General features: G+C 49.5%; 1 protein-coding gene and 1 long non-coding RNA gene across 3 annotated transcripts in view; one reads left to right on the plus strand and one right to left on the minus strand.

Moving 5' to 3' along the window:
• The window catches only part of LOC119971459, a 67,826-nt gene that overhangs the window by 40,782 nt on the left and 575 nt on the right, over positions 1-26,469 (plus strand). The window lies entirely within an intron of this gene.
• The window catches only part of ccdc113 (coiled-coil domain containing 113), a 47,225-nt gene that overhangs the window by 835 nt on the left and 19,921 nt on the right, over positions 1-26,469 (minus strand). For both annotated transcript variants that reach the window (XM_038807018.1, XM_038807019.1), the window contains exons 4-8: positions 25,248-25,403; positions 24,604-24,684; positions 8,098-8,253; positions 7,249-7,356; positions 4,176-4,331 (exon numbers count right to left, since the gene is read on the minus strand). In XM_038807018.1, coding sequence (XP_038662946.1) covers positions 4,176-4,331; positions 7,249-7,356; positions 8,098-8,253; positions 24,604-24,684; positions 25,248-25,403 — 657 coding nt within the window. The remainder of the gene's footprint in view (positions 1-4,175; positions 4,332-7,248; positions 7,357-8,097; positions 8,254-24,603; positions 24,685-25,247; positions 25,404-26,469) is intronic.

The raw sequence follows: 26,469 nt of genomic DNA on the forward strand, positions 1-26,469 counted from the left end.
CCTCCAAGAAGATTATCACATGAGAGTTTCTAAACTTCACTCCCAAAAAGTACGGTTTAAAATTTTCTTTCACAACAGTGCTTTCCATCAGTGGTTTGCATTCCAAAACCCAGTCCAGATTTTCCAAATGACTCTTAAACAAAGCTTCCGCTCCATGTTTAACAAAGAATCCAGCATCCAGGATTTTCAACTTACCCTTGAGGATTTCCTTGTCTTGACTGTTTTATGAACAGTTTAAAATTACTTTATCTCTCGATTCCCAGAGTCTATGGAAATGGCATCAAGCTTTTGATTTACCTATAAAGTCTGGTTTCCGACTTTAACTCTGGTTACTGTAACTGACTCTTTAACTCAGAACACTTCTTTTACTTTTCTCCGGAATTCTACTGAACAATACCTTGGTATCTGCTCTCTTAACTTCTGTAGTAATCCACGGGAGGCAGGAGTTCCGTCACCACACCAATATTTATTTACAATAACGATATTACAGGAGCAGCCACAAACAGTGCTGCTAGCAGTCCAGTCAACTTAAGACTGGCTCACAAAGCCTACACAGGTGATTATATGGGCCCCCTCAATGAGCTATCATTGAGGGAGCTCATACTCCAATTGGCCAACCAATAAAGCCAATTGGAGTTCATTACAACTTCAATCTTAAGACATTCTTTCTGTCCCAATTCCCTAGTTATTTGGACTGTATCTGGGTCTTTGGAAAGTCTGCCTCTTTGCCACTTCCTTGTCCTGTCCAGCTTCCTCTGGCAGATTTGAGATGTTCACTCCCTGGTGCCCTTCAACTGAAAACAAATTCAGCTAAAAACTAAATTCAAACACCTTTCTACCTTAAAAGGTTCCCAGTTGCTCAGCGACCACTGCTACTTCTGCTAGCCTCTGTTTACTCTTCGCGCCGTAACCTACTCTAAGCACAATGGAAACACAGTTGAAGTTAAAGCCAACCCCCACACATACAACCATGTTTGGCCGTCCACTATGAATCTAACTGTAGGAATTACCCTACCTTCCAGCAAAACATTAAACTAATCTCACTTAGAACTATACCGTATTTCTAATGTTTACCAATACAAATGCCTTAAAACTCCTTTGTTTTCCTATCGGCCCACACTCATTTTCTATACCTTTTTGCATTGAGTTCAATCAAATCAGGCAGCCTTATAATTAAAGCTAATTTTTAGCCCATCAGCAGCAAAAATGAAAACTTGTATCATGGACAGAATTTAACAGAACCAGCATGGATTCAAGTCCATCAGTCGGAAAATCGCTTTTGAGGGAGAGGCCCAACCAGATTAAGTGCTGTCAATTTGAGCCTATTTGACAACCTACCATAAGCAAGCGCGTTTCTCCCATGATCCTGTTTCCACTTCCAATTAATTGCAGGAGGTTTTTCCGTCACCAGGAAACTGATGCCTGGCCTCCACTGCGATTAAGTGGGCCTAGTTACCATGCTTCCTGCCATGGCAGACTGCATTATATCTGGCTCCATATCTTTCTGCCCTCAACTCTTTTGCATTCTTTCCCTCTTTCTGACAGTCTCTCCTCCTTTCTATCACTTCTGTCTTCCGCTTGTTTCGTAATCCCTCTGTGTATTTCACAAGAGTTCCTTACTAATTGATCCAAATTGACTTTCTTAAGAGATCAAAGCATACAGCAGCAGTGCACGTCAGAAAAAGATATGCTCCTCAGCATTTCAAACTGCCTCAAGCACAGTGAAATACTTTGAAGTACAGTGACTAATGTGGTGGGCAATTGCAGCAACAATTTCATAGAAGGATGATCCAACAGTGACCCTAAAATAAAAACAAAATACTGTAGATGCTAGAAATCTGAAAGAAAAACAGAAAGTGCTGAAATTACTCAGCAGCGGGCCAGCACGATGATGCAATGGTTAGCACTGCTGCCTCACAGCGCCGAGGACCCGGGTTCAGTCATGGCTCCTGGTCACTGTCCATGTGGAACTTGCACATTTTCCCTGTGTCTGCTTGGTTCTCACCCCCACAATCCAAACATATGTAGGGTAGGTGTATTGGCCACGCTAAATTGCTGCTTAAATGGAAAAAAAGAATTGGGTACTCTAAATTTTAGGGGAAAAAAATACCCTTTTTGTTCCCCTTAATGGATACTTGTGACACTAATAAAGATTTTTATTACATTGCTGCAAATCTTCAATATGTGGCTTTCTACCCCATCTCCTGAATCATTAATAAATACCATGAATATGCAAATAACAGTTATTTGCAGGATATTTGGTGCCAATTAGCCAATATCTTGACCAGTCAATAATTTTCCTTCAATTCCATAAGCTTCAACTTTAGTTAAGAGTCTTTTGCGAGTGAGTTTATTCATTGCCTTCTGGGAACACACATAAATAACATCCAGTGACATTTCTCTGTTCATTATTTGAATCAACTCTTCAAAAAAAATGTTCGACATGACCTACCTGTTAAAAATCCATACTGGCTCTCTAATCTGCTGAAAGTTTCAAGGTGTTTCGTCACCTATTCCTTAACTATAGACTTTTGTGATTTTGCGACATAGGTGGTGTCTACATGAACTAATTGATCTATAATTCCCTGAGTTTCCTCTCTCAACTTTACTAAAAAGCAGAATGGCTTTCACAATTTTACAATCTAAATGAATGGTTCCTGAATAGGAACTTTGGTAGATTGGAGTTCAGACATTGGCAATATTCTCACCTACTTCCTTTATCACTCTGTGATGGAAACCATCTGGTCCTGGAGACCTGTCACTTTTACATGCCATTATTTTCTTCATTACTGTTATATTGCTTACATTAATTTGGGTGAGGTCCTGATCCTGATTCAGTATTACTTTTCTGAGGATGTTTGACATGCTGACCTCTTTCTTTATTGTAAATACTAACAAACAGTAACTGAAGGTTGTGAATTCAAACTCACTCCAGGATCTGAATGGATAATCTAAGCTGGCATTTAATGTAGCATTAAGGGAGTGCTGCACTGTCAGATAAGGTGTCTGTTGAGATGAATATTAAAGTTTCCAAGCCAGTATTTTTCATTTAACCACAATCCCGATAAACTGACTAACATCTAGGGTGCGATCCAATGGCCATGCTGCACCCAAAAAGCAGCTTGCCGAAGCAGAGCATGGCAAATAGAAGCCAGGAGACCCCGGTCCCGGGATCTACCTAGTTCACAATGGCTTGCGAGATCTAATGTGTTCTCACGAGAATCTGCGATGAAATCCCGCCCATTGGGGGTGGGATCACTTTTTAGCAAATTTGCATATTAGAGTGAGACACCGACTAGACTGTCCCATAGTGTGTTGGGGCTTGGGGGGGGGGGGGGGGGGGGGGAGGGGTCGGTGTCGCATTGGGGCCTCAGAGATCAGGACGCCATTTTAAAATGGCGGAACTGAGGTGTTCCAGTAAGTGGAGCTCCTTGATGTAGAAAACGGGGCTATGTGCACCCTCAGCCGCTCGATCAGCCGCTCGATCCCCTCTGAGGCCCATTATTTAACGTGAGTTAATGTGGCATTGTATAGCCATGTGTTTCTCGCTGCTGCGAACGCCGGGAAACACGTGGCTCAACAGGCTCACTGTGGGACTTTGTTCCCTGTTACTTGAATCACTCCCTTAATTGTTCTTTATGAGAAGTTGTTCTTTATGAGAGTTTGCTGTGTGCAAATTGGCTTCTATATTGACCAACATATCTACATACCTACAGTGTCTACACCTTGCAGTTATTCATTGCAGGAAGTGCTTTTTGTTATTCATGAAAGCTGTGATAAGATGCAAGTGCAAGTTTTTAATTTTAATTTGACAGAAACATTGATATTTTCACATTGATTCCCCCTTGGAATATCCAATGGATGAAGTTTGACAAGCTAACATATTTCATGCCAGTGTTTCAATAGGCTATCGGTGTACCAGAGAAAAATGCTGGCTTTTCTCCATGGGCGTCACTTCGCTCTTATTCAACAGACTCCCTCAGCCATCCTGTCACAACAAATTCTACCATTGCACACCTTTGCAATCCAGAGATAATTAAACTCATTACTATTGCCTTGCTCTCGGAAGGTAGATACAAGTCCATGCATCTATTATCCAGACACATGTCACTTAGTTCTGCAGCCCAAATGCAGTCACATTCACCATCACTTCACAAACCCAGAGTGACACTCACCTCAGCAATGTCAACCTTACGTTCCCAGGTTTTCACTTTCTTCTCCAAGTCAAAGCGGTTCCATGTCTCACGCACATATTCAAGGACATCCGGCACTCTGTAATTGGAAATGTCATCACGGAACTTCCTGTTTAGCTCCTCTTCTTTGGCTTTGTCCTGCAGTTGCAAAGGGGAGAAACACAAGGTAATATGTTTTTAAATGTATTGATTCACGGGATGTGGGTGTTGCTGGCTAGGCCAGCATTTATTATCCATCCGTAATTGCCCTAGAAAAGGTAGGGTGAGCTGCCTTCGTGAACTGCTGCTGTCCATATAGTTTAGGTGCACTTACTGTGTGGTTAGAAAACTTGTTCCAGGATGTTGACAGTGAAGGAATATTAAATATAATGGCGATATAGTTCCAAGCATGCAGTATAGCTTGAATGGGGAACTTGTAGATGGCGGTGTTCCCATGTATCTGCTGTCCTTGTCCCTTGAGGTGATAGAGGTTAAGGGTTTGGAGGGTGCTGTTGACGGAGCCTTGGTGAGTTGTTGCAGTGCATCAATGTAGATGGTGCTCACTGCTGCTATTGTACATTAGTGGTCGAAGGAGTGAATGTTTAAGGTGTTGGTTGGAGTGCCAGTCAAATGAACTGCTTTACCCTGGATGGCATTGAGCTTCTTGAGTGTTGTTTGAGCAGAACTCATCCAGCCAACTAGAAAGTATTCCATTACATTCCTGACTTGTGCCTTGTGGATGGTGGAAAGGTTTTGAGGAGTCAGGAAGCGAGTTACTCGCTGTAGAATTCTGAGCTTCTGACCTGTTCTTGTAGCCACAGTATTTACATGGCTGTCCAGTTCAACCTCTGGTCAATCATAGCACCAGATTGCTGATAGCAGGGGACTCAGTGATGATAGTGCTGTTGAATGTCAAGGGGAAACGGTTAGATTGCCTCTGTCAGGAGTAGATAATTACATTCCCTCTTGTTGGAAATAGTCATTGCCTGGGACTTGTGTGGCATGAGCTTGCCACATATCAGCCCAAGTCTCAATGTTGTCCAGGTATGGCTGCATATTGAGATGGACTGTTTCCGTGTTGATCATTGTACACTCATCAGTGACCATCCCGCACTTCTGACCTTATGATAGAAGAAGTCATTGATGAATCAGCTGAAGATGGTTGGGCTAGGACACTGCTCTGAGGGACTCATGCAGTGTACCTTGGAATTGAGATGATTGACCTCCAACACCACAACCATCTTCCTTTGTGCTAGGTATGGACTCCTTGATGCCATACTCAGGCCAATGCTGCCTTGTTGTCAGTCACTTTCATAGCCCCTCGAGGGGCTACACAAGGCTGTAATAAGGTCTGGGGTTCAATGGCCCTGGCAGAACCCAGACTGAGCATCAGTGAGCAGGTTGTTGCTGGAAATTGCCACTTAATAGCACTTAATTTTGCTGATGATCGAGAGTAGACTGATGGGGCGGTAATCGGTGAAGTGATCCAACAGCTTGTTAAGTAGGGTGAACACATGAAGAATGACCTCTTTGGCAACATTCTAAAAGGGCAACAGATAATTAAGGAATCAAACCTCATCAAAAAAAAATCAGAGAAATTAGCACCTGTATGTCCATAGCACTTCAACATGGCATCTGTAGCACAAGCCTTTTGTGCTTATTACCCAGACCCCAAACTGCTATGGGTAGTAGTACTAGTGCAGTGAATGGGGTTGCCAAAAGTAGGAAACACCTGTCTCGTGGTATTGGCGCAGGCTTGGAGGGCCGAAGGGCTTGTTCCTGTGCTGTATTGTTCTTTGGTGCCAGTGCTGCCATTTTGGAACTCAACGTTGCAGCATTGTATCCAGGTCCTCGGGGCTTGACTTCTGGTATTCACCGGAGCACGGTAGCATAGTGGTTAGCACAGTTGCTTCACAGCTCCAGGGTCCCAGGTTCGATTCCCGGCTGGGTCACTGTCTGTCGGAGTCTGCACATTCTCCCCGTGTCTGCGTGGGTTTCCTCCGGGTGTTCCGATTTCCTCCCACAGTCCAAATATGTGCAGGTTAGGTGGATTGGCCATGCTAAATTGCCCTTAGTGTCCAAAAATGTTAAGTGGGGATTACAGAGTTACGGGGATAGAGTAGATATGTGGGCTTGAGTAGGGTGCTCTTTGTAAGGGCTGGTGCAGACTCGATGGGCCGAATGGCCTCCTTCTGCACTGTTACTTCTATGATGATGACCTCCGTGGCTTTCAGCTCTCACTGTTTTTTGAGTACGTGACTGGTAAAACCTCCTGGTCCCCTCCAGGCATCACCTGGTACCTTTCCTACATTCTACCTCCTCCAGCAAAGCCTCCAAGGAAGCAATTGAAGATTTGGAACCTGTGCCCTCCCATGTTGTGTCAGATTCTATACTACACAACTGGCAGCACCTGCTCACTTTTAAACAGTGCCAAACCGGTGTTAGCAAGTTACGATTTTGTGCCGTTGCTGATGCATGCAACCAATGAAGAATGTGGTCAGCACTTGCTGTATGCAGAAATCATGAAAATGAACAGAAGTATACATTTGCCAGTATTACACTAAAGGTTGTGGGTTAATTGCACATTAAGACTCCTGCATCTGTTTTCGTGGGCTATCCAATTTAATTCCTCAATGCCTTAAGGAAAAGGGAGGAAGAGATTGTCATCAAATGTGCAGTAATTGGATAGGCTGAGGCAAGTAAAAACATTGGGCTGGTTTCTCCGATCCCCCAGCCGTTCGCTGGCAGCAGGATTCTATTTTCCCGCCGCTTGTCAATGGGATTTCCCATTAAAACCACAACACGCCGCTGAGAAACCCACTGGCAGTGGTGTACTGCTGGCGCAAAAAGTGAATTGCAACGACGGGAGAATTTCGGACATTGATTACATTTTTAATTGCTGCATTTAAACAGACGTGTTGCTGTCCACATCAATTAGCAAGTTAACCTTTAATTCTATATTAAAATAATTAATTGGAGAACTCTATGAATATCTTTTTTATTATTTTGTTGTATTTTTTAAAATTAAAAACAAGAGATCAGTATTTTCTAGCAAAATACATCATTTATCACCTACTTCTTCCACTTCTGTAGTCTCAAGCTCAATCTTCTTAAGCAGCTCCTGTCTGGACTTTATTTCGCTGATAAGTTGCTTTGTCTCTGATGACATTCTATGTAACTGCCTCTGGAAAAGGGACATGACCAGAGGATTTGAAAGCATGGTAGACATCTTAACAATACAGTTTGTTTTAATTGGGCCTTGTGCCTTCCAGGCTTTACTGGTGCATTTAAACCACAATACCATTTATATCTGCAATTCCCACTTCCAGCCATACCATCTCTTGACTCACTCCTCCTAGTCTTGAACATCACTTGCCTCCCATGGTCTTCCATTTCCTCCCCGAGCCACCAATCCATCTAGTATAAATTCCATTAGCTATATCAGTATTCACCTCCCTCAACCACCCATTCCCATTTTTTCCTAAACATTTCCTTAATTTGAATTCTCAATTGTTAAAAAGTCAGTGCAGCACAAATTAAATGCAAAGGAGATCTCTCTCCACATATGGCCCAACAATAAGGCCCAAAATCTCAGACGATTGTCCTCTATTGAATCAAATAATGTTAGAGGCTCATGGGTGAAACTGACACTTTTCCATCAGCTGTGGGTAATTTCACACTGTGGGCCTGTTGCTGTAGGAACTGGACCAAAATTAAGCCCAGTGTATGTTTTCACATTGGACTTTGAAGTAGGAAGAGGAGAAATGTTAACCACCAAGTTAAAATATCAAAGGTGAAAATTGAACCCACTGCACTATCTTGTCCTCCCTTCAATCCAGTGAAAAGATATCAACTTATCTGATTCAAACGGTGTCTGACCGTATGTAACCAAGATAGTCTGAATAGTGTGTCAGTCAAAACTTACTTTGTAGGAGTTGAGAACCAACTGAGTTTTCCCGGTCATTACTTTGAGCTGCAGGAGGTCCTGATTGTACTGTTCAATTTGCTTCAAGTATTGGCTGTTTTCAATCTTCAGTTGATGAAAGTCGACCTCCCGCAATACCTCCCCCGCCTCCTCTTTCTAGGTACAGAAAGAAATACTCAAAACATATTCTCAGTTTTTCCTGGTTATTTTTGCCCCTTTCACCAAACCACATTATAACACAACTACTGACAGAAAGAACAGCCAATCTTCACCCCAAGTTTTGACAACTCTATTTTCAGATTATTAGTGCTGGCTGTAAGAGGAGAATCAGAGATTAAAAGGAAGAAATTATCTTTGGCCAGACTTTGTTGTGAAAATAGCTGTGAGGCTAATGATACTGACTGGGATTAATGCAGAAATTGGAGAACAACTTCCATCAAGCAGTTAAATGTGAAAATCTAGGGGCGGTATTCTCCCCCCCCCCCCCCCGGCTGGGTGGGAGAACCGCTGGGGCTCCGCGCAAATCGCACCACACCGCCCCGACCCCCGCACGCGATTCTCCCAACCCCCCGAAACCAGCGCCGCGTGAATTGCACCGGGCCGCTCGGAGAATCGCCGCAAACGGCGAGCGGCGATTGTCCAGCCCGGATGAGCCGAACGGCCGCTCCGACACGACAGCGTCCTGCCGACGCCGTCCACCCCTGGTCGCTGCCAGCAGGAACTCTGCGGGAACGCTTGGGGGCGGCCTGTGGGGGTTCGCCCTCACCGGGGGTGCCTCCGAAGGGGTCTGGCCCGCGATCGGGGCCCACCGATCGGTGGGCCGGCTTCTCCCCCCCCCACCCCGGCCCCTGAACACCCACACCATATTGCGTCGAGGCCGGCGTGCGTAAGAAGTTCCCCGCGCATGCGCAGGTTGGCGCGGCGCCCATTTGGTGCCGCGTAAGGACGCTGGAGTGGCGTGAACCACTCCAGCGCCGTGCTGGCCTCCTGTGGGGGCCAGAATAGGTCGTGCCCAGGCCCTGTTCGGGCCATCGTGAAACGCGACGGTGTTCACGACGGTGCAGGCACTTGGTCCGCGGAGTGGAGAATCGCCCCCTAGAACCTGCTGTGTTAGATATAGCATTTTCTGTAAGCTGCATGGAAATAGCATTTTGGTTCCCCCTAAATGTATTAAATGGCATGATGGTGTCGATATTGGAGGAAACTCACCACAAAATGGCTTATCCATTTCTGTCTCAGTAATCTTTTAATGACATGGCAATCTCTTTGAAATTATAATTATAAATTTGTAAGTGTGGAATCTCATTCCTTCAACTTTTAATTATTGTGGGAGATTTTAAAACAATTTTTTTCTTTCTATTGTTTTTCTCTCTCTCTGCTGCTTCAGATTCCGAGTCTGGATTTGTACCCTCTCCTGCCACCCAAGGGAATGCCTCAGAGGAGAGCTCAGAGGAGAACACCGGCTGTGTCACAGCTATCACCTGCACCTTCCACCAGCGCAGAAGCACACACCTCGATGGGCAACATCAGTGTACAGGCTTCGAGGGCACAATCTGGTGAGCACCACACAGTTGCTGATGCACATCAGGTGGAGGCAGCAAATCCAAGGAAGACAGCAGTCGGAGATCAGCTGGATCCCATGACACAGCTGGGTCCCAGATGCCGGGCCTCTGGAGAAGATTCTCCCAGAGCTGATGCAGATGATAGGCCAGAACTGTGAGATTCAGGACGGGGAGTCAGCGACATTCCAGCCACTGCAAGGCTGATTGGTGGAGTCCCAAAGCCTTCAGGGGCAGAGGACGGTGGCAGCAATGTGTGGCACCCAGGTCAACACAGCTAAATTGGTGACCGAGTAGAAACCCTGGAGCGTGGCTTCCACCGCTGAATGATGTTGTCCAAGGAATGGCTCAGTCTGTGATAACCATGGCTGAGGGCCTCAACATCATGTCCCAGTTGATGTGGTTCTCAACATAGGTGGACATTGCCAAGGCACTCCAGAGCATGGCGTAGTTACCGAGGACCAGCGTTGAGGGTGGCGACACCATGGTGCAGACAATGGGGAGCCTCCAAGACCGGCAGTGCCAGATGCGCAGAGACTTCTGGAGGTCACTCTCGTTGCCCCTCCATCTCATGGAGTCACCCAGGGCCCTCAGGGAGGAGGAAGCACTGGAGCCTAACACCGGGCATTTCACCAAGGAGACGATGGTGGTCTCCAGTTCTTCTGAATTCCCCCTCCCCCGCTACTGGCACCAGTGCATCTCAAGGGTAGCAGGCAGAACAGGGTGGCACGGTGACACCTGTGTCACTTGTAAGGCGGCCAGCAGTCACTCTCCCCCCCTCCACCAGTCCGAAATCAAACGCCCCCGATGCAAACTCCGTCATGATGATGGGTGTGAGTGCACTCTCAACAGAGAGATGATGGAGGGGTGGGGGGGGGATGTTTGAGTTGATGCACTCAGCAACATCCTAGGAAATCTAGAGACAATGAGGGCCTCCTTGGTCCTCCTGACATGTCAGACCCTCGCCTCAGCATGTCCTCCATCCTCCGGCTTCTTCACGTGGTCGCCCTCATGTCCTTCCTGGTCCGGCTCCTCCTCCTCCTCAGATGAGGCGACGTGTTCCTCCAGGCATGTCACCCTGCTCCTGTGCATAGCAGAATATCACAAACTGGAAGATCCTCGGGCGGGGGGGGGGGGGGGGGGGGGGGGGGGGATGTAGCATCGGACCTGCGTTTTGAGCAGCCCGATGCACTCTGGTCTTTGACTCGGTCTCAGACCTCCGCAGTGGCATCATCAGCCATGACCTCAGCGGGTATCTCTGGTCCCCCCATGAGCCAACCCTTCATTTTGGGGTGGTCCTCGAAGATGCCGGGGACTCTTGAGTGCCCCAGGGTGTAGCTGTCATGCATTTTCCCAGGGCATAGATGCAGAATCACCCATCTCCCCGCCCGGGGCGACCCCCGGCCTGGATCCCTCCAGCCCCCGATCAAGCCCAACCTCCTTGAAGGGCCCCCACCCACAAGCACTGGGGCAGCATCTCCGGTGCCTTAGACTCCATGCTAATAAATGAAAAGGACTAATTTCCTCCACACTTCCTCTCGGTAGCCATTACGCCAGCTTCACATTTTTGAAAAGGAGTACTAAATAATGCCAGCGTGACTCTATGCTGGGAGTTAGGTAACTCCCGGGAGGCCACTGCATTTGACTTCAATCTAATTAATGAGATTTAAATGAATGAAAATTAGGGTTAATGATATTCTCGCCATTTATGGGCAAGATCCAGAACTCACCACTGGGAGTGGGTCTGGTGAAGCACAAAATGGTTCCCGCGAACCACGATTTTGCTCTCTCCTGCTATTCACCCAACACGCCCAGATCCGCGCCACCTGCAATGGGGTTGCTGAATCGCGCCGTTTATTCTTTTTCAAATACTGCTACCATCTGAAAGGGATACCGTTCACGGTTTCATTCACAGAATGGCACATCTGATAATGCAACACTGCGTCAGTGCAACAGAAATTATAAACTTAGATTACATCATCAAGATCTGGGACAGCATTGGAACATGGGGCAAGAATGCCGTCAACTGAATGAAGCCGTCTCTTGACTATCTCCTATTTTTTTCTTTGTTTTAAGATTTCCTCTGTGGAAAGTTATTAATCCATTCTTTGCTTACTATATTTATGCCGAGTGTATAGAGTAAATATCCCTGTATGAACATGTGCATGTTCTCCAATTGGAAATAGGGAACGGATAGTTCAAAACTTTACGACTCATTGGCACAGCGTAATTTTCCTGATGTTCTGAACTATGTCAACAAGGCTCTTGGGCATCTCTATCTTGGGCATCTCTATCTATTCCATCTATCACTTTCTTCCTGTTCTACTCCTCTGTACAATGTCTTTCTCAAGATCTCACTATTTCTTGCTACTTCTTCCTTGTATCTCTCATTCTCTGGTCATCTCCCTCTTTGGCTTCTCCTGTGGCTCTCTGTCGGGTTGCAGTTATAACCTTTAGGTGCAACTGGGTGGAATATTTGCCAAGTACACTCACCCATTTTGCACTGGGTGGTGAGTGGTCAAATCAGCAGCCCTTAAAGAGATTGTTTGTGGCCAATTCACCAAATGCCAATAAGATTTGGGGGGACAGCTTTTGTGGATCGGAAAGAATAGTAATTCCTCTGGCTCCATAAACAAACTGCTGCCATCCACCATTGCCTGACTCCAGGATGCACTCTCCTCCCTCCCTGACTCAACCTACTGACTATCTCAGTTTATATTGGGCCCATTTATTTCCCCAGAAATTGTGAGCTGTAGCAGAACTCTTGTATGGTACCCACAACTCACTGACTTTTTTTTGAAAGGATGCAGGCATCCTGGCACTGACTTCAGCTGGAGATGCAAAACTTTCAGCATTAAATCAAACCCTTCTGACTGGTCTGGTAGGTCAAGTATACATTAAAGAACCATAATATTAGTCAATATTCTTCCCTCAACCAGCAAAATTAAAAACAAAGGAACTAATCTTTGAACCCACTGCGTAAATATTGAGAAGACGCAGGCCTTGGATGGGATTCTCCGTCCCGGCACACCTGTTTCCGGCAGCGGGATCCTTCGTCCCGGCAGCTGGCCAATTGGGTTTCCATTGTGGGCACCCCCATGCCATTAGGAAATCCATGGGCGTGAGTGCGCTTGCGGCGAAGCGGAGGATCTGCCTCAGCCCATCTACTGCTGAAATCTTCATCAATGAGCTTCAGACTTCAATACTCTAATACTGTGACATCCCATATTGGGTCCCAGTCTGGCAATACCTAGAACCTTAAATTCACATATTTGTGTTTATTTTCCTCCATTGCCTCATCAGTCATTATTTTTGCCACCTCCTCATCCCTACAACTCTCAGACCTCTGGCCTCTTGTGCACCCCAAATTATCCTTGGCAACTGAAACTTCAGCTGTCTATGAGCCCTAAGCCCTGGAGTTCCCTCCCTGCCTCTCCACCTCTGTTTCCTTTAAAATGCTTCTTGAAACCTACCCTTTTGACCAAGCTTTATTGGGCCCATAAACAAATAATACTGGACAATCTCAGGAGGTCTGACAGCATCTGTGGCGAGAGAAGGGAGCTAATGTTTCGAGTCTGGGTGACTCTTTGTCAAAGCTGCATGTAATGTAGGCTAGTGGACGTTCCGTCCCCAGAAATGGAGGTAGAGAGGTCAAGGATGGGAAGTGTCGGAGATGGACCATGTGAAGGTGATAGAAGGTGTGGTGAATGTATTCACCATAACGCATGCATGATACTGTAACTCATGACCTCCGACCTGGAAGTGGTAATATGAACTGCTTCCAGGTGCTGTACTGTAATCCCGGTATGGCTCAGCCTCTGGCTCCGCCCTCACCGGGGCCATATATAGACAGGCCACCTATGGGCGGCATTCATCTGTACTACTGACTCTGGCTAGGCAGGTTCATGACTAATAAAGCCTACTGTTCATGAGCTCTCTCTGTCTCTCAGTGAATTGAAGGTTGTTGGAACCAACAATTCTACGGACACATGCTTGTAGGATTAGAATAGCGGTTTTAATATACTCACAACAGAGCCAGCCTGTTAGCCATTGAACTTTCGGTGAACTGGCCGGCTGACCATGTGGCACTGATCTTTATACAGCAGCTCCAGGGGGAGGAGTCCTGGGCGGAGCCAAGGGAGAAGCCCAGTACAATTCTCGAGCATTCCCAGAGCTACTCCCCCTGGTGGTCAGGTAGTGCACCTGCATTTACAATATAGACACATGTATATACAGATTATAATCCGGTGTGAATCACATTCACCACATTCACCCCTGTGAAAAAAATCGGTCCAGCGGGGGTGGTGGCTCACAGATTTAGTCTGTCCGGTGGATGAATTGTTCTTTTCGATCTGCGGAGCACCGGGGTTGCAGCCTCTTGCGGTGGCTGGGTGGGTGTTGAGAGCTGGGGTACGATGGCAGACTCCGGGGCGGGTCTCGTCCGAACTTTATACACCTCTGGCTCGACCGGAGACTGGGGGCGCGTGGAACCGGTGGGGTGAGCTTGCGGAATCGGGGCGCGAGGGGGCGGCAGTATAGGGAACGGGGTAAGGGGTTCCTCAGCGGGGGTAGGGGGTGGCTAGATCCAGCGGGTGCCAGGTCCCAGAAGGGATACTGTGTCCTGGCGACCGTCCGCGAACGCGTACTGGGGGTTGGAATGGAGGAGGTGCACCTTTTCAACAAGGGGGTCAGTTTTGTGCGCCCTGACGTGCTTCCTCAGGAGGACCGGGCCTGGTGTCCTCAGCCACGCCAGAAGTGAGACTCCCGTGGTAGTGCCCCTAGAGAAAATGATGAGTTTCTCGTGAGGGGTTTGATTTGTAGCTGTACAGAGGAGGGATCTGATTGCGTGGAGCGCGTCTGGGAGGACTTCTTGCCATTGGGAGACTTGGAGTTTTCTAGACCGGAGGGTCAGTAGGACGGTCTTCCAGACGGTCGCGTTCTCCCTCTCCACCTGTCCGTTCCCCCTTGGGTTGTAGCTGGTAGTCCTGCTCGAGGCAATGCCCTTGTCGAGCAGGTACTGACGCAGCTCGTCGCTCATAAAGGACGAACCCCGGTCGCTGTGCGGAAACCGAACAGGGTGAAGACACTGTGCAGGGCCCTAATGACTGTGTGGGAGGTCATATCAGGGCATGGAATGGCAAAAGGGAATCGGGAGAACTCGTCGATGATGTTGAGGAAATAGATGTTCTTGTTAGTGGAGGGGAGTGGCCCTTTGAAATCGATCGCAAGGCGTTCAAAGGGCCTAGAAGCCTTGACCAGGTGGGCCCTGTCTGGTCTATAGAAGTGCGGTTTGCACTCTGCACAGATCGGGCAGTCTCTGGTGACCGCTTTTACCTCCTCGATGGAGAAAGGCAGGTTTCGGGCTCTGATGTAGTGGGCGAGCCGGGTGATCCCTGGATGGCAGAGGTCAACGTGGATGGCTTTCAGACGGCTGATCTGCGCGCTGACGCATGTCCCGCGGGATAAGGCATCCATGGGCTCGTTGAGCTTCCCCGGTCGATATTTAATATCGTAACTATAGGTGGAGAGTTCGATCCTCCACCGAAGGATTTTATCATTTTTTATTTTGCCCCTTTGCGAGTTGTCAAACATAAAGGCAACCGATCGTTGGTCGGTGATGAGGGTGAACCTCCTACCTGCGAGGTAGTGCCTCCAGTGACGAATAGCCTCCACGGTGGCTTGTGCTTCCTTCTCGACTGAGGAGTGTCGGAGTTCTGAAGCAGATAGGGTACGGGAGAAAAATGCAACGGGCCTCCCTGCCTGATTTAAAGTGGCTGCTAGAGCTACCTCTGAGGCGTCGCTCTCAACCTGAAAGGGAGTGGATTCATCCACCGCCCGCATGGCTGCTTTGACGATGTCCTCCTTGATGCAGCTGAAGACCTGGCGCGTCTCAGCTGACAGGGGAAATCGTGTGTCCTTAAAGAGTGGGCGGGCTTTGTCCGCATATTGAAGAACCCACTGGGCGTAGTATGAGAAGAACCCCAAGCACCGTTTGAGGGCCTTGGGGCAATGAGGGAGGAAGAGTTCTAAGAGGGGGCGCATGCGGTCCGGGTCTGGGCCCAGGACTCCGTTCTCCACGATGTAGCCGAGGATGGCCAATCTGTTTGTGCGGAAAACGCATTTCTCCTTGTTATAAGTGAGATTTAATTTCTGTGCCGTTTGGAGAAAACGGTGGAGGTTGGCGTCGTGGTCCTGCTGGTCATAGCCGTAAATGGTAACATTGTCCAGATACGGAAACGTGGCCCGCAGCCCGTACTGGTCTACCATTCGGTCCATTGCTCGTTGGAACACCGAAACCCCGTTAGTGACGCCGAAAGGGACCCGGAGGAAATGGAAGAGGCGGCCATCGGCCTCGAATGCCGTGTAGTGGCGGTCCTCCGGGCGGATTGGGAGCTGGTGGTATGCAGACTTCAGATCCACCGTGGAAAATAGCCGATATTGGGCGATCTGATTAACCATGTCTGCAATTCTGGGGAGGGGATACGCGTCTCGGATCGTAAAGCGATTTATGGTCTGGCTATAGTCGACGACCATGCAAAAGTTTTCCCCGGTCTTGACGACCACCACCTGAGCTCTCCAGGGACTATTACTGGCCTCTATGATCCCATCACTGAGCAGCCTTCGGACCTCCGATCGGATAAAGACCCTATCCTGTAGGCTGTATCGCCTGCTGCGAGTAGCTACTGGTTTGCAATCTGGAGTGAGATTAGTGAAGAGAGGAGGGGGGGGGGGGGAGATGCGCAGCGTGGCTAGGCTGCAGATAGTGAGTAGGGGCAGGGGCCCGCCGAAGCTGAGGGTGAGGCTCTTGAGGTTGCACTGGAATCCAGGCCTAATAAGACTGGCGCGCAGAGGTCGGGCAGGACGTAAAGTTTAAATTTTGAATAACTAGCGCCTCGAATTGTGAGCGTAGCAACGGTGCGTCCTTGGATTTGGACTGAGTGGGTGCCCGAAGCGAGGGCGATAGTTTGGCTCACCGGAAAAATAGAAAGCGAACAGCGTCTTACCAGCTCTGGATGTATAAAGCTCTCAGTGCTCCCGGAGTCAAAGAGGCATGGCGTGCTGTATCCGTTGATCTGGACCTCCGCCATCGAACTTCGTAGGTGCTTGGGGCGGGATTGATCCAGGGTGACTGCGCTGAGTTGCGGGTAGTCGGCGGCTCGATCAGCTGTGCTGGAGTGGCCCCGTGATGACTGCCCTCTGAGTTCGTAGTCGTCGAGGTGAGTTTCAGAGTTTGAAGGGGATGGATCCCAAGATGGCCGCCCCCATGAGTCACACATGTCGGGTGGGGGCGGAGTCGGCATACCGGCTGCAGCATTTCGGGTCCTGCAGGCCTGTGAATCCAGGGAACGAGTGCTTTGAGCCGTGGGAGGGTTAGAGGCTGGGGCGGAACAAGTGCTTTGAGCCGTGGGAGAGTTAGAGGCTGGGGCTTTCTTCGCCATACACACTCTGGCATAGTGTCCTTTTCGCCCGCAGCTGCTGCAGGTCGAGTTATGGGCCGGGCAGTGCTGCCGAGGGTGCTGGCTTTGGCCACAGAAATGGCAGGCTCGAGCAGCCGAGTAGCTGGCGGGGGCAGCAGAGTAACTGACTTTGGCAGCGCGGTAGCTGGGGGGCCGTGCGGCACAGGCTTGGGGGGACTGTTGGTCGGGGGTCCACAATGAGGTCGCAAGGTCCGCGGGAAACGAGGTGAGGCTGCGGATGGAAATTCCATAGTGGTAGCAGCCTCCACAGTAGTGTCTAAGTCCTGGGCCCCCTTTTCTAGCAGTCTTTGGCACACATAGTTAGACCTAAGGCCCGCCACGAAAACGTCCCGCACAGCAAGCTCCCCATGTTCAGCCGCGGTAACGGCTTGATAATTACAGTCATTGGAAAGATTGTTCAATTCCCTTACAAACTCGGCTAGCGTTTCTGTAGGCCGCTGATGGCGAGTTGTAAACACGTGGCGTGCATAAATCTCGTTAATGGGCCTAACGTACATTTTGTCCAATATTGCCAGCGCTGCGGTGCAAGAACCAGCCGGATTCAGCTGTGTGGAGATTCTGTGGCTTACCCTCGCATGTAGTAGGCTGAGTTTTTGTTCCTCCATTATTCCGGCTGTGCTGGCTTCTGTCAAGTTGGCTTTAAAACATCTCAGTCAGTGGGAAATAATTTCCTTAGCCTCTGCATCTAGTGGGTCAAGTTCTAGGCGTCCGGGCTTGAGGGCTGCTTCCATGATTTCTTCGACTGTTTCCTGAGTATATTAAATTGTTGGAACCAACAATTCTACGGACACGTGCTTGTAGGATTAGAATAGCGGTTTTAATATACTCACAACAGAGCCAGCCTGTTAGCCATTGAACTTTTGGTAAACTGGCCGGCTGACCATGTGGCACTGATCTTTATACAGCAGCTCCAGGGGGAGGAGTCCTGGGCGGAGCCAAGGGAGAAGCCCAGTACAATTCTCGAGCATTCCCAGAGCTACTCCCCCTAGTTGTCAGGTAGTGCAACTGCACTTACAATATAGACACATGTATATACAGATTATAATCCGGTGTGAATCACATTCACCACAAAGGTATATCAATTTATTAGTCATCGACAGCACTATGGAAGCCGCTCTAAAGCCAGACAGGCTCGAACTCGACGCCCGCGCGTCCGAAGCCAAGAAAATATTCGAACATTGGCTCCGATGCTTCGAGGCCTATCTCGACTCCTCCACTATGCCTTCCTCAGAGACTCTCAAGCTGCGACTCCTCCACGCTCGGGTGAGCCATTGAATCTCAGTAATGATCAAGAAAGCAGCCACGTACGAGGCGGCGGTCACAACTCTCAAGGCACACTTCGTGAGGCCTGTAAATGAGGTGTTCGCGAGACACCTCCTCACTACTCGCCGTCAACGCGCCGGAGAATCGCTGGACGAGTATCTCGAAATCATGACCCTACTCGCGAGGAACTGCAGGTATTGAGATGTGACGGCGGAGGAACACATGAACTCACAGATCCGGGACACTTATGTGGCGGGGGTCCGCTCGAACTATATCAGGCAGCGCCTGCTAGAAAACGGGACCTCCGACCTGCGGGACACGGTAAAACTAGCTATCTCGCTAGAGGTGGCCTACCAGAGCCTCAGCGCGTTACCCGCGGGCCTGGCGAACCCCTCGTGGACACCCTCGTCGCGGCCCACATCGGATCCAACTACGTCGCAGGCCTGTGCCGCGCATCTGCCAGCCCAGCCCGGGGAACCGCAGTGCTAATTCTGCGGCCAGGGTCAACACCCCCGGCAGCAATGCCCAGCCCGCACTGCGATGTGTAGCGATTGTGGGAAAAAGGGGCACTTCGCTAGAGTCTGTCTGGGCCGGCCTAAGTCCCAGAAATCGAAAACGCACCAGGCCCGACCCATGGACACGCAGCCCCACAGACCCCGCAATGCGGCTGCGTGCCTGCCCGGAACACCCCCGTCAGATGCGTCATCGGCATCGTGCAACTCGTGGGGGCTGCCATCTTGGTCGCCGGCCCCGCCATCTTGGTCGCCGGCCCCAACACTGACCGACACGTGCGACTCACGAGAGCCGTCATCTTAGCCGCCGGCCCCGGGACCGACCAACACGTGCGACCGATGGGGGCGGCCACCTTGGTTGCCATCTTCACCCCAGCCCGACAGGTGCGACTCATGGGGGCCGTCATCTTATGAGTCCACCGACCACACAGACTACCCGCAGCTGGGCGCAGTCACCCTCAACCAGTCGCAGCCAAAACAGCTGAACAACTGTTCAGCCTGGGGCTGTTCTACTACGCCCATTGGGTCCCCAACTATGCGGACAAAGCCCGCCCAGTTATTCAAACAACCACTTTTCCCCTGACGGATGAGGCCCGCGTGGCCTTCAGCCACATCAAGGCTGACATCACCAAGGCCGCAATGCATGCGGTGGATGAGTCCAACCCTTTTCAGGTAGAGAGCGACTCGTCAGACATCGCACAGGCCGCCACACTCAACCAGACAGGCAGGCCAGTAGCATTCTTCTCTTGGACCCTCCACTCTTCTGAAATTCGACACCCCTCTGTCGAGAAGGAAGCACAAGCCATAGTGGAAGCCATGCGGCACTGGAGGCACTACCTAGCCGGTGGAAGGTTCACCCTCGTTCACGACCAAAGATCGGTAGCCTTCATGTTTGACAACGCACAACGGGGCAAAATAAAAAATGATAAAATCTTGAGGTGGAGGATTGAACTCTCCACCTACAATTACGATATCAGGTATCGTCCTGGGATGCTCAACGAGCCCCCAGATGCCCTGTCCCGTGGCCCATGCGCCAGCGTGCAAGATGACCAACTTTGGGCTATCCACAATGACCTCTGCCACCTGGGGGTCACCCGGCTTACCCACTTCATTAAGGCCCAAAATCTGTCCTTCTCCACCGAGGAGGTCAAGGCCATGACCAGGGACTGCCAAGTCTGCGCGGAGTGCAAATCGCACTTCTACCGGCCAGACAAGACCCGCCTGGTACAGGCCTCCCAGCCCTTTGAGCGCCTAAGCATTGACTTCAAAGGGCCCCTCCCCTCCACCAACCGGAATATATACTTTCTCACTGTCATCGATGAGTACTCCCGCTTCCCCTTCGCCGTCCCCTGCCCCGACATGACCTCAGCCACCGTAATAAAGGCACTGCACAGCATCTTCACACTGTTCGGTTTCTCTGCCTACGTCCACAGCAACAGGGGTACATCGTTCATGAGCAATGAGCTACGTCAGTACCTGCTCAACAGAGGCACCACCTCGAGCAGGACTACAAGCTATAACCCGCAGGGAAACGGGCAGGTGGAGAGGGAGAACGCGATGGTATGGAAGGCCGTTCTTCTGGCCCTTAGGTCTAGAAGTCTCCCGATCCTCCGCTGGCAGGAGGTCCTCCCCGACGCCCTCCACTCCATCAGATCGATCCTCTGCACGGCCACGAACGAGACCCCTCACAATCATTTGTTTATCTTCCCCAGGAGGTCCATCTCCAGGGTCTCACTTCCATCCTGGCTGAAAACTCCGGGACCAGTCCTTCTCCGGAGGCACATGAGGAGCCATAAGGTCGAGAGGGTCCAGCTGGTCCACTCTAACCCCCAATAAGCTTACATCACGCACCAGGACGTACGGCAAGATTCGGTCTCCCTACGGGACCTGGCTCCAGCTGGTTCCCCCGCCAACGCACCCTCCCTGCCTTCATCCCCCCCTCCCCGCTGCCCGCCACTACCCACAGTGCCCCGTTCACTCCCCTGGGTTTCCTGATTGTCCCACGCCGACACTGCCGCCACCCATCACCCCCCCCCCCCCCCGCCTACCCCCACACCCCAACCGTCTCCGACACCCCGGACTGACGCTCAAGCTCCAGACACAACGCCCCTGGAGTCACCACCTGCGACAACTGTGCCCGCCGCACCGCCAGAGCTGCGGAGGTCGAAGAGAACGATCCAGCCTCCAGATAGACTGAATATGTAATGACCCCACGTCACCCCCGCTGGACTTGATTTTTTTAGCAGGGGGTGAATATATTCACCATAACGCATGCATGATACTGTATCCCGTGACCTACGACCTGGAAGTGGTGATATGAACTGCTTCCAGGTACTGTACTGTGACCCCAGTATGGCTCCGCCTCTGGCTCCGTCCTCACCGGGGCCATATATAGACCGGTCGCCTGTGGGCGGCATTCATCTGTACTACTGACTCTGGCTCGGCAAGTTCATGACTTATAAAGCCTACTGTTCACTGGCTCTTTCTGCCTCTCAGTGAATTGAAGGTATATCAGAAGGGTGGAAATTGAAAGTGAACTTATTACATTTTTCCAGTTCCAGACGGGAACATGGAGCGACACTGAAATAGTCGCCGATGTACCGATAAGAGTTGTGAGATGTGGCCGGAGTAGGACTGGAGCAGGGAATGTTCCACATACCCCATAAAGAGACAGGCAAAACTGGGACCCTTGAGGGTATCCATAGCCATGCGTTTGGTCTGGAGGAAGTGAGACATGTTAAATGAGAAATTATTCAGTGACAGCCAGATGGAGGAGAGTGATGGTGGATAGGGATTGTTCAGGCCTCTGTTTGAGGAAGAAGAGGATAACCCTCAGACCATCATGGTGGGGAATGGAGGTATACAGGCATTGGACTCCATGGTAAAGAGGTGGTGTTTAGGGCTGGAACTGGAAGTTGTTATGTTGTAGCACATCAAAGAAATCATGGATGGAGGTGGGAAGGGACTGAACAAGAAGAAAAAGTATAGAGACCAGATAGGAAGAGGTGAGTAGGGTGGGGCAGGAACAGGACCTGGGTGGGTTTACCGGGACAATCCTGTTTGTGGATCTTAGGGAAGAGGTCGAAGCAGGCTGTCTAGGTTTGGGCAACTATGAGATTGGAAGCTGTGGAGGGAAGATCTCCAGAGGAGATGAGGGGCAGGATTCTCTGATCCCCCACCAGGTCGGAGAATCACCGGGAGCGGCGTGAATCCCGACCCCGCCGGCTGCCGAATCCTCCGGCACCGGAGATTCGGCGGGGGCGGGAATCGCGCCGTGCCGGTCAGCGACCCCCCCCCCCCCCCCCCCCCGGTGATTCTCCAGCCCGCGCGATGGGCCAACGTCCCGCTGGTTTTATCCTGGTCCCGCCGGCGCAAATTGGACTAGGTCCCAGGGGTCCTGGGAGGGGGCACGGGGCGATCTGGTCCCGGGGGGTGTCCCCACGGTGCCATGGCCCGCGATCGGGGCCCACCGATCCGCGGGCGGGCCTGTGCCATGGGGGCACTCTTTTCCTACGCGCCGGCCATGTCAGCCTCCGCCATGGCCGACGCGTAGGCGAACCCCCCTGCACATGCGCGGGGATGACATCAGCAGCTGCTGACGCTCCCACACATGCGCGAACCTGCGCCGGCTGGCGGAGTCCCTTCGGCTCCGGTTGCTGTGGCGCCAAAGGCCTTCCACGTCAGCCGGCGGGGCGCCAACCACTCCAGGGCGTGCCTAGCCCCTGAAGGTGCAGAGGATTCCGCACCTTTGGGGCGGCCCGACGCCGGAGTGGTTCATGCCAGTCCGTTCCACCGGGACCCCCCGCCCCGCCGGGTACGGGAGAATCCCACCCGAGGTCAGTGACAATCCTGGAAACAGTGGCTTTATGCTCGGTGGTGGAGTCATGATCCAGGAGAAGGTAGGAGCAACTGTCTGAGAAGTGGCACACAGGCTTTGCAAGGTAGATGTCAGTTTGCCACACAACAACAGTCTTATCTTTGTCAGTAGCTTTGACAAAGAGTCATCCAGACTCAAAACGTTAGCTCCCTTCTCTCTCCACAGATGCTGTCAGAACTGCTGAGATTGTCCAGTATTTTCTGTTTCAGATTCCAGCATCTGCAGTTAGAACATAGAACAGTACAGCACAGAAAAGTTATCTGCTTTTGCTTTATTAGCCCATTTGCCCTCATATCTCTATCTGGCTCACTGCCAAATTTTGTTTGCTAATGGTCCTGTGAAGAAGCACCTTGGGTTGTTTTATTCCAAGGTGATCTGTAGTATAAAAGTTATTGTTGCATCTATTTCCTACCAACTATTCCATTCTATTTCTTGTGTCCAAATGGCTAATGGTGCTTGTGGGATAATACAGCACGTGCACAAAATGGCTGCAATATTTGCCAATTCTACGAGTCATTTCACTTAAATGTAACTTGGATGTGCTTTGAGATATACAATGAGGTGTTAAGTAAACACCAATCTTTCTTCACTGAAGAGAAACTTGCATTTCTACAGATATAGACAGGATGCTCTCATGGGCAGAAAAGTGCCAGGTAGAATTTAACCCTGAAAAGTGTGAGGTGATATACTTTGAAAATAGTAATGTGACAAGGAAGTATTCAATGAGTGGCCTGACACTGGGAAGTTCCGAGGAACAAAGGGACCTTGGTGTGTCTGTCCATAAACCTCTGAAGGCAGAAGGGCAGGTTAATCGGGTGATAGAAAAGGCATATGGGACACTTGTCTTTATCAATCGAGGCATAGATTACAAAAGCCAGGAGACCATGCTGGAGCTGTAAAGAACTTTGGTGAGGTCACAGCTGGAGTACTGTGTGCAGCTCTGGTCACCACATTATAGGAAGGATGTGATTGCACTGGAGGGGGTGCAGAGGCAATTCACCAGGGTGCTGCCTGGGATGGAACATTTAAATTATGAAAGGAGGTTGGATAGGCTTGGATTATTTTCGCTGGAGCAGAGAAGACTGAGGGGTAATCTGATCGAGGTGTACAAGATTATGAGGGGCCTCGACAGGGTGGATCGGGAGCAATGTGGCCCTTAGTTGAAGGGCCAGTTACGAGGGGACACAAGTTCAATGTGAGGGGCAGGAGGTTTAGGGGGGAGAAAATGCTTTTTTACCCAGGGGGTGGTGATGATCTGGAATGCACTGCTCAGGAGGGTGGTAGAGGCGGGTTACCTCACATCCTTTAAAAAGTACCTGGTTGAGGACTTGGCATGTCATGACATTCAAGGCTATTGGCCAAGTGCTGGCAAATGGGATTAGTTTGGCAGGTCAGACTTTTTTTCATGTATCGGTGCAGACCCGATGGGCTGAAGGGCCTCTTCTGTGATTTATCTAGTACTTTACCGGACATCTCAAAGTGCTCCTTTCAAATGATGCAATTCATTGAATTTATATCACAAATTAAAAAGGTAACTCGCAGGGGCTGGTTTAGCTCACTGGGCTAAATCGCTGGCTTTTAAAGGAGACCAAGCAGGCCAACCGCACGGTTCGATTCCCGTACCAGCCTCCCCGGACAGGCGCCGAAATGTGGCGACTAGGGGCTTTTCACAGTAACTTCATTGAAGTCGACTCGTGACAATATGCGATTTTCATTTCATTACTGCTGCATTTGAAAGAGAAAAGTGATTGACGGTGGTATCTCAGAAATTATATTGTGATAACTGTGTTCCTGCCTGCCACCCTCCCTTTACAAACCAGTCGGAGCTGTTGGTGCAGTTTAGCCTTGAGCATCTTCCATGCATGATTCTTCAGTTGCAGCTTATCAATCAGCATTTCCTGAGAAGAAAGGAAACAATCAGACAGGGCAGCGTGTAGGAAACACCACAGCTAACACTGGTCACTATCCAAACATTAACTACAAGACAACTCAGTACCTTCATATCTTGATTTTGTGAAAGGGAAATCACGTTTACTCAACTTCTGGGAGTCTTTTGAGAAAGTAACCTATGCTATGGATGCATCCCCTTTAAAATTGTGCCATTTAGTGCATGTATTCCCCCCCCCCCCCCCCCCCCCGCAAAATGTGTTAAATGTCATCTGTCATGCGTCTGCCCGTTTCACCAGTCTGCCTGCATCCCTCTGAAGTTGCTCCTACCCTCTTCACTCCTTACTTATCATGGGGTAAAGGCTGCTGCTCTGACCGGATGAACAGAAAATCACAAACTTCAATTTCCTGATCTACCTGGCCAGCGGTGAGTTTTCACACTGACAGCATCTACTCAGAAAAGCAACCCACTGTCTCATTTGGTGATTTCTGACAGTTCTACATCTACCTATTACTTATGTTCACTAGTTCTGGGCTGTTTGCTGGATTTGCTAATTTTTGATATAGAACTCACTTTTGCATGGATTTTGTCCTCGAAATATTTAAAGAGAGTCTCAGTTACAATTGTGCTTCCCTTTTTGCTTTGTGCAAAGCTCCCGATATCGCGTTCAAACTCATTGACTGCTTTTTTAATTTCAGCCAGTGCAAACTCAGCTTCCTCAAGCGTAGCCTAGAGAAAAAAAACACACCGAGTTAAAGACCTTTGCACTTTGAGCAGTCACAAAGATAGTAGCCAGGAATTTTCTTGAGAATCAGTTATGGCAACAGGGCAAACATAGATCAGAGGAAATTCCTAGCAATCAATTTTCTCATATGCTTCCTCCACTTCTCAGATTTTAATTTTTATCTTCCCTCCGAACTTTCTATATTCAACCTGGTTCTTGCTTGCATTATCAACATCTGCCATTTACCCTCTTTTTCAGCTTCTTCACTATCTCTTCCATCATCCAGGGAAATCTGACTTTGGTGGCCCTAGCTTTCTCCATGAGAATGTACCCCCGCGCCCACCCCCCTCCCATACACACACACAGATGTAAACATGTAAATAAAACCAGCGGACAAGACGGGCCAATGCATATCCAAAAGGGGGACAGAGATAGAGACGGGGTTATCTGGGTATCCTGCATGTACATCTCCATCTCCAGTTTTCGGAGGATGCTGTCACATGCAAATAACTAAGACACTATAAGACATGTAATATAAAATGCGAAACCAATAAAATACTAAATCACACAGTTGTGGGTTGGAGGCGGGGTTAACTGTTATTGGTGTGGGGGAGGGGTTGTTATATGTGATTGGTGTGGGGGGGGGGGGTGGTTCTCCTTCTTGTAAACTTTGTAATAAATCGTTAGAATCACAATAAAAATATTTCCAAAAACATCTGGGCCAGATCCATTCTCAACGCACGAAAGCTGCTCCTCAACCAATTAAATATTTTTACTCTAGATTTCTCCTTGTCCTTTTCTACAGCTAACCCAAAGCTTATGATTCTATGATCACTATCCCCTAAATGTTCCCCTTCTGACACTTGATCCACTTCATTTCATAGAACCAGATCCAGCAATACTTCCTAATTGGACCAGGAAAATGCAGTACTGATCAAGAGCACACTTCCTGAGCACACTTCAGAAACTCTTCCCCCTCGCTGACTTTTACACTATTCCTATCCCTGTCCATATAAGACAATTGAAGTAGACCCCTATTATCATTATTTTATAGTTCTTGCACCTCCATGT

The sequence above is a fragment of the Scyliorhinus canicula genome, chromosome 9 (genome assembly GCF_902713615.1).
Source record: "Scyliorhinus canicula chromosome 9, sScyCan1.1, whole genome shotgun sequence".
Taxonomy (NCBI): Eukaryota; Metazoa; Chordata; class Chondrichthyes; order Carcharhiniformes; family Scyliorhinidae; genus Scyliorhinus; species Scyliorhinus canicula.